General features: G+C 52.9%; 1 protein-coding gene across 1 annotated transcript in view; it reads right to left on the reverse strand.

Moving 5' to 3' along the window:
- WNT5B (Wnt family member 5B) overlaps window positions 1–7,140 on the reverse strand; it is a 70,556-nt gene extending 63,416 nt beyond the window's left edge. Inside the window, exon 1 of the mRNA XM_059848116.1 lies at window positions 7,051–7,140. Coding sequence (XP_059704099.1) covers window positions 7,051–7,056 — 6 coding nt within the window. The 5' untranslated portion in view covers window positions 7,057–7,140. The remainder of the gene's footprint in view (window positions 1–7,050) is intronic.
- Between the last annotated feature and the right edge of the window lie 5,967 nt (window positions 7,141–13,107).

The following is a 13,107-nucleotide window of genomic DNA, read 5'->3' on the forward strand; positions in this document are numbered from 1 at the left end:
CAAAGATGCCTCCATGGTCACAGCTGTGCCCACAGAAAATGCTGTGGCTCCCCTTCTTTCACAGGCTGTGGCACAGACACAGTCTAACACAAGCAGCCAAGCTCAGACAGTAAATTGTTCCTGGTGTGTGAGTCTGACCTAATTGGCACCATTTTCCTGGAAGATAAAGAAGTTTTACGTGTCTTGTAGATAAAAGTTTGGGTTGTTACCTGCAATGTGGTTTTATACCACTGGGGTGCAACTGCTGTTGTGCAGAAGTACAGAGCCTTACCTCTTCTCAGCATGCTGTGGAGGAGAGCTTTGGAGCCTTCCAGCAGGCTCCTTGGAAAACAGCAGAGATGCTGAAAGGGCCTGTGAAGCTTCAGTAAAAACTGAACAAAGCCAGTGCTGCACTTACCAAGCCTACCCAGCTGAAAAACCTCCTTGCCATTCATAAAAAAAATTATTAGAAGTTCATTTTGAACATTGGCAAAACTCCCAAACAGCTAGTTAAGAATAGGTGGAAATGGGGAATAGTTAAAAAAACAGAAGAGAAATAAGGACAGGTAATTGGCCATAACTCACAGGAGCACTCATTCCACTCTACCTGTACCCAGGCTGTGAAATCTCCACAGGTGGAATAACAGCTGCAGCCACCCACAAGGCTGCAGATGTTGCTGTGAAACCTGGTTTGTGCACACCACACATGGGAGTAGGAGCTAACATATTGGTCTAAAACCAGAAACTTCCATTGCAGTGTAAAGAATAATGGGGCTACTCCACAAATAGCTGCATCATCTCAGTGTAAGACTGTAAAGCTTCAGTTACTTTTCAGAGATGCAAAACTGGGCAAAATTGACAGGGATGACAGGCACAGGACACTACAAACCTTTCCAGCTGTGACACAGAAATTATAATGGCAAAATATTTACTAAACAAAACCCTGACATACCCAGGACCAGTATTTACAGTAATTACTAACAAATCTGAGCCACAGAATATAATAAAGGAACCTGCAGAATTGCTCGAGCTGTAAAAACAGAGGAGGAAAAAAAAAAAAAGGAACTTAATTTGCCTTTGTACAGTATCAATTTTTTATGATTGGAGACAATTTCGAAGTACTCAGGAACACCTCAGGGAGTAATGAACCTGACAGTCACAAAATTATTTTTTCTGAAAAATGTTCCATTAATGAAGACATGCTTGGGCTCATATGTCTCTCTCGACACTCTGTGATACATAACAAAGCTCAGAAAGGTTTTCCAGCTAGGCAAGGGAGATTCTCATTTAATTTGCTTTACAGCTCCAACTTGTCCATAATAGAGGTGCTACAATGCTTCAGGACTCAGTTAAACAATGGCAGCAAACCAGCCAAAAAGCTAAATACAGAACAACTGGAAAAGGAAGACAACTTTAGAGAGACCACTGAAATATTAGTATTCCTGTGACTTTTGTTAACCCTCTGTCCTTAATGATGGACAAAACCAAATCCAAAACACATGTTCCAACCAATCACTTCAGTCTCCCTCACCTCCAATCGAGATGGGAGAGCTTACAGAAAATGTATTTTCCCTCAAATCCTTCAATGTGCATTCACAAATCTCTCTCTACACAAAGACAAAATGTTGCTCTGCTTTTCTTCCCCTAAGACAAAAAGTATCAAACCCTTTGAGCCTTTCCCACGAGCTACTTAAAACCATAAATTAATCAAAACCAAGAGCGCTTTACCCATCCTTGCAGACAACAGTGCCATGAGCTCTCCAGCCACAGACCCATTCCCAGGAAAACTCACTCATTTGAGTGGAACATTCTGCATTAACTCATCTCATTCTGTTTTGCTCCAGAGGCTGAGATGAAGCTTTGCAAAATGAACTAGTCACTTTGAATAATCAAGCCCAGACTACTCAAGAATGCCCAAGTATTTGAAATAGCTGAACCTCAGGGAAAAACAGGACCTTTGACAGCATTTAGAGCTGGATACCCCAAATCACCAGTCAAGACAGCCCTGGCCTGCATTACCTTTGCTCTGAATATGTGAGTATTAAACCCGAGGCCACCGGGTTAGCTCAAAGAGGGGCAGAGGAGGCCAGGACTCAAACCACCTCTCTCATGTGGCAGACCACAGCATTAGCTGCAGGCATGCCTGGAAAGAGAGAGCAGTCAGGGGTCTCTTGCAGGGTTAGGCAGGACACGAAAGGTTTGATCCTGATGGTTTTATTTAGATGGAGAAGGCTGCCAGGTTGGGCCATATTTACTCTCTCAAACTCAGAAATTCTAAAGAAAGTGAATTCCATCCAGCCTGACAGAAACAGGAGCATTTAATGTCCTCTTCTTGTCCCTCTCTCCAGGTCCTGTGAAGATGAGGGGCACATCACTCACTTCTCAAGCAAATTCATACAAAAGCCAGCTTGGAGAAGCCCATCTCTGAACAAAGTGAAATAAGGAAGATGCCTTTGCAGGGAAGCACCTACTGCTTCCCCACTGCTGGATCCCTATGGGAGCAGAAAGAGGCACTGTCCCTTTAGAGCTGTCCAGGGAGCAACTCAGCATGCCTGGTCTCTCTGGGAGCAACCACAGCCAGGGAGGAAAACTGTGGGCTACAGTGGGACAAGGGGAGATTTCCTGAAGCCCGCTGCAGAATAAACACTCAGAGATGAGAGGACAAGGGACCCTCCAGTCCTGAGGGCTGTGCAACCAGATTTAAAAATAAAACCTAGGAGAGGGAGAACTGGCTTGCCCAGGACCTTGAAAGAGCCAGCATCCACCAAGAAGAGGGAGCGAGCAGCAAACCACGAGCCCGAGGCAGCCAGGAAACGCGGCAGCAGCAGCCAGACCCACAGCCCAGCCACAAGAGAACAGGTCGGCTTAGGAGGGATGAAGCTGGCTGGGGAGTTAAATTTAGACAGGTAAACATTCCGAGGGGAAGAGATGGGGTTCACACAACCCTCATGTTTGCCACTGCCAGCCCCTGGGGAGAGCCCTTCAAAGAACTGCTCGGGGGCTGAGGCACCTCGGAGTAGGGCTGTCGGGGCCAGTGGGTTGGGAGCACACATCTCTGTGGGGCATTTTTACCCCAGCATTTGCTCCAAGCATCTTCCTGCCTGGCAGCATCCCCAGCAAGCAGGAAAGCTATTGAGAGAAGCATGGAGGACACTGCAGCATAAAGAAAGGTGCAAATCCTGAGTACACAGGGTACAAAGGGACCTTGCAAAGGAAACGTACCAGAGAAAACCCAACCAGCAATATGGCTGTGGCCATTTTGTGTCAGAGCCTTTTTGAGCTCCCTTTCAGAAGGAGAAAAAGAGTAAAAGAACCAAAACCAAGGAGTTAGTCTTGCAAACTCAGCCAGCCTCTAGAGCTCGAGTCATCCAGACCCTGTGAACTGGAGGGGACACAGAGCACTCCCTGCTCTGCCTGCAGCCCTGAGGCAAGCCATGAGAGCTCACTGCCTGTTTCACAGCTCCAAGGAGAAGGGAAGGGTCCCCACGGGCACACACACCACAGCCATCTGCAGTGGGCTGCCAGCAGCTGTGCAGTTACTGGGCAGGGAGAGCATCCCCACCCTGGGGAGCTGCTGTGCCAGGAATAAGCATCTGCCCCAGGGATGCCCAGCTCCACCTCTCACAGAGCAGGACAAGGCCTGCCTGAGCTCCATCAAGTCCTAAGCCAAAGCCTGGAAGGGGGTGGTGGATCACAGGCTCGGGTCTCATCTGTAATTCTGCCCATATGGTCTCAGCCAGCTGTCTCTTGAGCCCAAGAACTTGCACTTTAGTAGAATGTCCCTTCCAAAGGGACACCCCCTCTCTATTGGAAGATTTTAAGAGGAAATTCTTCTTTCTATTGGAAGAAGATTGAGAGAACCTCAATGAGCAAGCACATGCCTTAAGTCCTCTTGAATTAGAAAGCTCTCCAAGCACCAGCTACTTTCAGAGCTGCTGAAAGCAGTCAGGTATCCCACCATGCTACATCTTAATGTTCTTTCTCAAATGCTACACAGGTCTTCATTCTTTAAATCTCCCATTAGAAAAGGACTTTTTAGTCTGGGAGAAATTCCCCTGAGCCCTCTCTGCACTGCCTTCAGTTTTAATAAAGTCTGTGTGCCTTCTCCCAGGAAGTGAAGATCCCTTTCTATGCAAAAGTGGAATCAAATCACAGACTGCCCTGTGTTACATAACATGCCTTGGCTGTCCATATTCTGATTTTACAAGTGCTGTGTTTAGAAGTCTCTCTGAAATGCTCAGTGTGTGTGTGTGTGTGTGTGCATGTGTGTCCAATTTATTTGGAAATGATGAAATGGTTTTCACTCGAACTTTGATCAGCTGCTAGAAAAAAAAAAATCTTATGAATAGAAACAATTTATATTCATTTAAATGAGCAATCATGCAGTTTTCAGAAAAGAGCTATTTCCCTGTGTGCCTTGAAACCCAAACCCAACAACTTCAGGACAAAAGTATCAAGATGTGAAGCAGTCCAGAAACAAAGGGGCCTACTGGGCTAGAGAAAGGGACAAATAGCTTAAAGGTAACTTTAAATTTCACAGTATTTGATCTCTTCCTAAAAGAACAAGCTCCTGGAGACTTTGCTATACAAGAATGTTCATTTTTCTTTAAAACACAGGACCCTCGACTTTCTAGACCCAGTTCTTTCCAAATTTCAATTTTTTTTTCCAACTGATGTAATGAATTCTGGCAGATTGGGAGGGAAAGGGCTGAGAAAGAAGACTTCTCAGGGCTGGGAGCCTGCAGCCACAACTTCAGTTTCAGCTTTCCTAAACCGAGATCAGTCACATGTGGAAGAACATTTTCAATGTCCATGCACCAGAGACAAAGGAAAGGACACAGGGGCTGCTGACAGCTCCTGAGAGGAGAGGTGTGCTAACACTGAAGGAGCCTGGGAGGGACTCCTTTCCAAAGGGAAAGGATCTGCTGCAGACACTCCTGGGCACAGAAATGAATGAGCAACAGAGCCTGTGAGCAGATTAAACCCAAGGCTGGAATGGGGCCAGCTCACTTCCCCAGCTCTGCCTCCTGACCCGCACTGGCAGCTCATCCTCATGCTTCTCTCCTCACAGACTCAGCTATTTTCTTTAAAGAAGGATAAAAACCCAAGTAGTTGGGCTAGCTTCTCTGCACACACGGCAATTCATCCCATACCCTGGATGTTTGGGGTGAAAAACATTCCACCTGAATTCTTGCAGAGCCAACCTTTACCTTGGCTAAACCCAGGTGTCCATGCACAGGACACTGGCTTAAGAGGAGTCTGTCTCTCTCTTGCCAACCTTGAGAAAGCCCACCTCTTTCTCTTTTGGGAAGAGCATGTACCCAGCTTGGTTCTCCATTTACAACTGCACCTGTGTGACAGAAGACAGGCACCTGCAGGTGAAAGTGCCACCATCAGAAAAAGTGGTCCCTTCAACTCACGTGTCAATGCCCAGCAGCAAATGTGGGAAGGAAGGGCCATGACAGGCTCACACCTGAGCACTGGTGGGCTGTGGGGAAGGCTGGGGACACTCTGGAGATGTGCAGGCACCAGGCAGGCTCCAAAGGGACAGATGGACGAAGATGAGTGTAAAGGAGAGACAGACCTTGTGTGTGCCCGACGCTGTGTGGGCACAAAAGCTCTCATAAAGGGCACCAAGAAAGAGCCCCCAACACCTAGGCAGATAAACAAGCATTGAGGGACACAGTCCTCTCATGCAGGTGAGTGGAGCAGAGCAGACTGCAGTGGAATTGTGCAGGTGCACACAAGGAACACCATGCACAGGCACCCAAGGTTTTGGCTATGAAGAAGTTGAAGCAAGAGCTTAAGTGCCAGTACACGTGTAAGAAAAAGCTCTGTCACCAAAAAGCCTGACCCCAAAGGTGAACAGGTGAGTATGTGAGTACAGGCAGCGGGGCAAGAATGATGGTGATGATGATGCACTGTAGGGCAGCCAGGAATGCATTAAGAGATAGGTTAAAGTTGGATAGGGAGACTTTACAGGGACACTCACCTGATGGCAGAGGAAAACTATCAAAAACATGGGGCAATAAAGTACATCAGAGCACACAAAAATATGTTTGGGGAAGTTGTTTTACCCACACCACTAAGAAGGGAAGTATTACACCACAATTCCCAGAAGAAAAAACAAGTTTCATACAAGAGCGTGTCTGTCACAGACATAACTGGGATGCTCATGCCCTGGTCCTGTGAAACAGGGCACACTTTCATTTCTCCTCTGGGCTTCCAAGAGCACAATGACCCTTTCCCATGCCACACGCCATGGTTTGTGTCGGCACATGCTGCCACACCACACAACACGGGTGAGAAGAACACTGGGTGCTCACACGAAAGCCGCTGTGCTCATACCCAGGGAAAGGATCCTCCTCCTCCAACAGTAAAATCCCTGTGCTCACAGTACGGTCCACCTCACTGGAGTAACATCTGTCTCGTGAACTCATGTCTGTCATGCCTGAGGAACATCTGTTTCATCAGCACAGCGCCTGCCACCCGGAGGAGCATCCCTCGCGCCCCAGCAACATCCCTCACACCAGGGGCCGGCCCCTCACACCCCGGCAGCGTCTCTCACGACAACGCGGGTCTCTCCCACCGCAGTAACACCACCAAGACCACCCCGCAATCGGCCCCAGCCCCGCGCTCCGGTGGCCTCTCCGCTGCCCCGTGTCGCTGTCGGGCTCACCCGGGGGCTGCTGCCCGGCGGCGGCGGCGGCTCGGCCCCCGACGGCCCCTGCCCGCGATAGGGGCCGGCCGCCGCGGGGGCTCCGCTCCGCGCAGCCCGATCCCCGCAGCCCCCGCTCCGCCCCGACCGGCGGCCGCCCCGGGTCGGGGGCGCCTCCCGGGGTCGGCGGCAAAGGGCGGACGCGTCTCCCGGGCTGGGAGAAGCGGCAGAACCCCCGGTACCGCCCGCGTCGCCTCCCGCCCCTTCGGGGGCCGTACAGGGAGGCGTCCGGCCCCGGGACGAGCCGAGCCCGGGGGTCCGCAGCGCCCGGCGCGGCCGAACCCCTCCCGGCCCCCGGCCTCCTCCTCCCGCCGCCGCCGCCCTCCTGCCGCCGGGCCGGGGCCGCCTCCTACCTGCATCTCCCGGGCGCCGCCGGCGGCAGCGGCAGGTGAGCGGGCGCCCGCGGAGGGCACGGGGCTCCGCGTCCCGCTCGGCGGCGTCGCGGCGGCCGGAGACCGCGAGGGGACGCACCTGCCCCGGGGGCCGCCGCCCCGTCGCCGCGCCGGGCCGAGCCCCCCGCCGGCTGCGTGAGGGGAGCGGGGGGACGCTGCCGGCGCTGCCCTCCCCGTGCCCGCGGCGGCGCTGGGCTCCGGCAGCGGCGGCACCGAGCGCGACTCCCGGCCGAAGTTGGCGGCAGCGGCGAGTGCCGGGCCCGGGAGGTGCCGGCGGATCCCGGGGGCTCCGGCCGCCTCCGCCCCGCCTCCCCCCGCCCCGCACCGCCCCCCGCGCCCTGCGCCCGCCCCGCCGCGGGCACCGCCGCCGCCGCCGCCGCCGGGATGGGGCTCGCTGGGGGGGCCCGGGCGGCTTCCCCGGCCGGGGCGGGCGGGGGGCTGAGCTGCGGGCCCGCTGCCGTCGGGGGGGCCGTGCTGGGGAGCGAGGCAACGACGGGGACAGAACGCCGCGGTGCCGTGCGCTGGAGGCGACCGGGCTGGCTCCTTCCCCCGGCCCCCGCCGTGCCCGGCAGCGCAGACCCTGCAAGGAGACTCGGACACTCGTGTGTCGCTCCCAGCGCATCCCTGCCGTGCTCCCTCCCTGGCTGTCCGGCCCGCTGCGGAGAGCTCCGTGCCCTCCGCTTCTCACTGTGGGGGCTCACGGGCATCCCGCTCATGGGGCTCCTGGCCCGCGACACAAACGTGCTGGGAGCCAAAACCCCTCCGGTACGGGCAGCGGGGTTCCTGGCCTCCGCCAGCGGAGGGCTTTTGAGCTGGTGACCTACTGCTTCATCTCAGCAGGGATTTTTGGCATCTGTCTCCCAGTGCGGGTGGGCGGCTGGGTTGCAATGAAGGTGCGAATGAGGCAGAGCCCGGTTCGGGGATGCTGGTGAAATAGACTGGCAAAGTTTGGCAGAGGAGACAGCGCATGAAGCTCTTGATGGGGCTGGCACTCAACAAGCACATCCATCCCTTGCGTGCCACACCAGGAATCACACTGGGGGCTGTCCCCCACCTTCCTTCCCATAAAACTTCACAGATTTGCAGCCAGATCCCGTTCTCACTTTTCCTGGCAGAAGCAGGAGTAGCTGCAGAGGCATTAGCAGGATCACCATAAATTTATGTTGGTGTAGCTGTGAGCGGTGCCTACCCCCGGGACTGCTGGGCAGCTCAGTGCACAGAGACAGGATTTTCATGCCTGGTCTCCGAGCTTGGTGGCGGCTCTGCAGCAGCCAGAAGTTACACTTGTTGTGTCCAGGTCCCCATCTCTGGGCCTCACATCGTCAGGCATCCAAAGTCCCCACACAGCAGGAGCTGCAGAGCCTCATACACAGTGCAAAGAGTACCTTGCTGCTCCTACACGTACACAGACTCACACATGTAAGGATCCAAATGGAATTGCATCAGGGAGGCATTTGGCCCCCTGGAATTCCTCAAATTTGTACTGGCTTGGGACAAAATTCAGCTTGAGACACACACTGACACAAGCATCTTGTTTCAACAGCTCTGAGCATCCATTTGGGTTCAGAGTGGAAATACATGAGCATTTTTAGAGGAGCAGGTAAGTGTCTGAGTACAGGCTACACACTATATGTAATTGAATGCTCCGTCTTAATTTATGACCAACTGCACCAGTGTTTCCCACTGCAGTCATTAATGATACTTTCTTTTAGGGAGTAGGAGATAGAGGAGGTACATCTAGAGAGAGGTAAATAGTAACCCAGTGTTTGTGGCAGGAAATAAGGAGCCATTGTCTTCAGCGCTGTCTAACTAGAAAGATAATAGTTGGTGCAGCAAATGCCAACTAATTAGAGGGCAAAGGAAGTCTTGAAATTGCAGCTGGCTGCAGGAACTTTGAGGTGCCAGCTTTTTTGCTGAGAGGTAAAGCCTGTTTACCATATGGGCTGCTCTTCCCTGCTTGTCTGTTGGACTTCTAGCTTGCACATTGAGGCTGTGCAGAGGAGAGGCAGGGTGCTGATTTGGGGACCCAGCAAACAGCAGGGAGCCCTCCTGGGGATCTGGAGGTACGAAGGGGAGTGTAACAGAGCTGAGGCTCAGTAACAAGTCGCTTGGTCTGTAGAGTAATGTGCTTTTCCACTTTTGGTGCTACAAGGGATGGCTGGCCACAACAGGTCAGCAGGGCAGAGATCCTCATCCAACCTCACAGGAATCCTCTTGGGGCTGGCACTGCTTCACACCCTGGGATGGTGCCTTACATCAGGGTTAGAGGGAGCAGACAGGGAAGGCAGAGCCACTGGACCACCAGCAGAGGTGGTTGGGCAGCACTGGATATGTGTGCTCCTCAAAACCTTCAGCTATGGCCATGTGGATTATTCCAAAAAGAGACCAGGTTATTGAAATACCATTCTGTATATGCCTCAGCACAGTCCATGAGGAAGATGGGAATTCCTGCAGCTTTAATCCATCCTTGATGTCTCTACTCCTGCTATGGTGGGACAAGAAGGGCCATTGGGAGAGAGACACGTGTGTCAGGGTGTGCTGGATGCCAGGAGGGGCAGGAGGGACAGCTGGGGTGTGCATCTCCAAACTGGGTGGGAGTGATTTCCCAGCTGACCACTTGGAGGGCATAAGAAGAGGTGAAGTGTCCTGAGCCAGCAGGAACGAGGTGCATGGCCTATCTCAGAGGTCTGTGTCTCACAAGGGGGATGCCTTGGCAGTGCTGCCTCTGCTGAGGACAAAAAAACCCCACAGAATGAGTTGGTCATGGTGTTGGTGTGGGTGGGTGATGACAGGAGACCACCTTTACCTTACGGTGTCCTCTCTGCTAAAATGTCTTTGTTTTCTTCCTTCTTTTATCCTAGTCTCCCCCACAAGATTGCTTTATCCTCCACCAAAAAAAGCTTGCAAAAAGCAGCCCATGCAGCCCCCTGAACAGCACAAGCTTCTTGATTTCTCTTCATCTCACTGGAACATTCCTATTGCTCCAATTGTCCTCATGCTTCTCCTTCTCTTCTACTACATCTTGTGTCTGTCCCCTCCTGGTCTCTGCTACCAGTGAGCAGGAGGAGGGTGGGGAAGTGCTCCAGCCGTTTGAGATGTGGAAATACTAAGCTCACTCTGCAGAGGAGAAGAGCAATTTAAAATGTATTAAGGAATATAAATCCCTCTCAGTTAAGGGCAGGACCCTGCAGAATATATGGAGAAGCAGGAGACCTTGTCACTAGAAACTCAGCCGTGTGGCTCCAACTTCTCCTAAAGCAGGTGTAGCCCAGTCTGTGGTGCTCATAAGCTCTGATCTATTGGCAAGTTTCTTCCATCCCTGTTGGACCTGCACAATCATCTTCCCCCTGGTCAGCCAGTCCTGCATCCAGAGTAGAGCTGAGGCAGAGATGATGCCTATCCTGGGACAGCTTTCAAGGAGAAGGAATATTCACTGTGCTTCTTTCATTGACATGGATCTTTTTTTTGTCCTTTACCACTTGCCCCTGGTGGGGGCAATCCCTGTGGTGGGATTGCTACTACTAGTAGAAGCAAGTGAAAGGAAGTGAATTTGTGAGGAACTGGACACGTTTCCAGCAGAGAGATTGTTATGAGTCAAGGTGGAATTCATGGAATAAAAAGCTGGAAATGGAAAAAAAAAAAAAAAATATTGAGTTCCTGCCAAAGGAGAGCTCGTTCCAGACAAGCTACCTGATCTGACCTGCCTTGCAGGTGTGAAAACCTTCATTGACCCACCCCCACATTCTCTACCTGCCCTTGCAAACCCCAAAGGAAAGCACCACCTCATTCCCAGCTGCTGTCCTCGTGGGAAGCAGCCAGTTTCCTTGGGGCGTAGAGCTCATGACCTGAGCATCTGAGGCACTCCACAAAAGGAAATATAGGCTAAACATCTGAAACATTTTCTAATGTTGACGTCTTTCAAGTGATGGAATTGTCTCCCCAGGGACACATGGATGCTCCACTCCTTGAGTCAGAGGGGCAGGACCCGACAGTGCAGGGGAGGGGAGAGGCATTGTTGGGAACCTCAGTGCTCCTGCACCAGGGAGAGACAGCAAGGGGGGAGAGGAAATGCATTAGATGACTTGAATCATTTCCAGCTCTAATTGCTATGATTTTGCAGTAGTTTTCCCAGCCCCAAGTATAACATTAACCATCAAAGTACGACTTCACTCACGGTCAATTAAACCAGGATTCATCTGGCTTGATGAATCCAAGAAAAATCCATCCTGGACTCAGGGACACCCCGCTGAGAAAAGACAGGAGCCAGACTGGGGCTGGTCACTGGTCATCCTGTGGGATAGGCAGAAGCTGCTGCCTTTAGAGGTGGACATCTCCAAGTATTCCCTTCCCTTCTGCCAGCACAGGACACAAAGGGAATGCAGCAAGTGTATGATGTGCAAACACCTTTCCTCACCTCAGTGATGCTCTAGTAGGGTCCCTGGGATTGATCTCCCTGTCTGGATGGTCCTGCTGGCTGGGGGGCTGCTCCAGAGGTCCAATGAAGACAGCCTGCAATGCTGGCTGACATGTGCAGCCCTGCCAGAGCCAGGCTACCTCTCCACATTCAGTGGCTACACTTTACTCTCTGTCCAGTTTGTCCCTGCCCTCCTGGTCCTCCAACACGCAGATCTTGGAACCCATCAAGGGATTCAGTGTCTGGAGCTGCATTCCTGAATGCCGAGGTCCACAGGAGAGCAGGCCAGGGAATGGCTCTCCCACTGCAGCTCTCCTCCTTGCCACTCCATGCTCTTCCTCCACAGTCCTGGTGCAAAGAGGGGAGCCAAGCCATTTGCTGGGTTTAGAAAACCAAGAGATGAAGTAACAGGAAGCCCTTGTGAAGACTCTGGGGTTTAAAGGACCCAGCAGTACCCAGGCTGACCTGGGCTGCTGTGGGGTGAAGCCCTGGCTTGCCTGTCTCCATGAATGCAGGTAGCAAGGCTGGGGAGAGCACAGGGAGTTCAGGTCTCCTCATTTAGCCCTTTAATCATTAGTCAGGCACTCCCAGCAGCAGGCTCTGTGCGCTGGCTGAGTTAAACTGTAACTGCCCCCTCGGCGGCCCCCACCAGGATCCCTGGCTCCAGGGACCAGGGCAGCACCAGCCTCCCAGCGAGTGCCACCAGCCCTCACTGTGGGCTGGCAGGGACAGCCTGAGCACAGGCTGCTCTGGGAGAGCAAAGGGATGGATAGGGCCCTCTTAGCTGTTGTTCCACGGAGCTGGGAGAGCTCCCCCATCTCTCCCTCCTTTGGACAGATAAGCATCACCTGTCCCAGGGCACTGCTGGGCAAGAGGGACAGGAGATGGCCCTGGGGCCAGCCCAGGGTCCCACATACAGACCCAGCTCCATGATGTGGGGAGGCACAGGGCCACGGCCATAGCCAGACAGTGAGGTAATCTGCCCCTGAACTTCCCTCCTCTCAGACCAAGGCCCTCAGTCTCTTCTACTTGGCTTAAACCCTGAGGTGAAGAGTTGTACATCCTTTCCAAAGTTTTTATCGGCATGAATTATGAAAACTCTGGATATTCTTGTCCATGAGAATGGCTGATCCTGTTCTAAACTCTTCCTTCTTGGCCTCCCCTGCTTCCTGTGGTAATGAGCTCCTCAGTGCAATTAAACCCAGGCTGTGCTGGTAACCCTGGGATGGGCTTCAGCAGGGGCCACAGCTCATGTGTGTGCAGCAGAGCCCCTCTGTGTGTGTGTGTGTGTGCAGAGAGGTGACAGTGCTCCCCTGCCTGCTCCCAGCCCCAGGGCACAGCCAGAGCTGGGGCTGGCACCCTGGGCCCCCCTCAGTGCCTGACTGCCAGGGAATGAACCTGGAACCCTCCCCTGCCCCACTCAGAAGGGGATGGTTGCCCTGCCAGCCCTCTCCCTCCAGAGTAATGGAGTGATGCTGCAGTTCCCACAAATCTGGCAAGAAGGAGTCTCCCAACAGCTGAGCATCCACAGGTGGTTGTGGGGGAAGTGCACACAAGGCTCTAGCTGGGATCTGTCAGAGACAGATGAGCCCCAGCATCCCCTT

This window comes from Haemorhous mexicanus, chromosome 5, assembly GCF_027477595.1.
Source record: "Haemorhous mexicanus isolate bHaeMex1 chromosome 5, bHaeMex1.pri, whole genome shotgun sequence".
NCBI lineage: Eukaryota > Metazoa > Chordata > Aves > Passeriformes > Fringillidae > Haemorhous > Haemorhous mexicanus.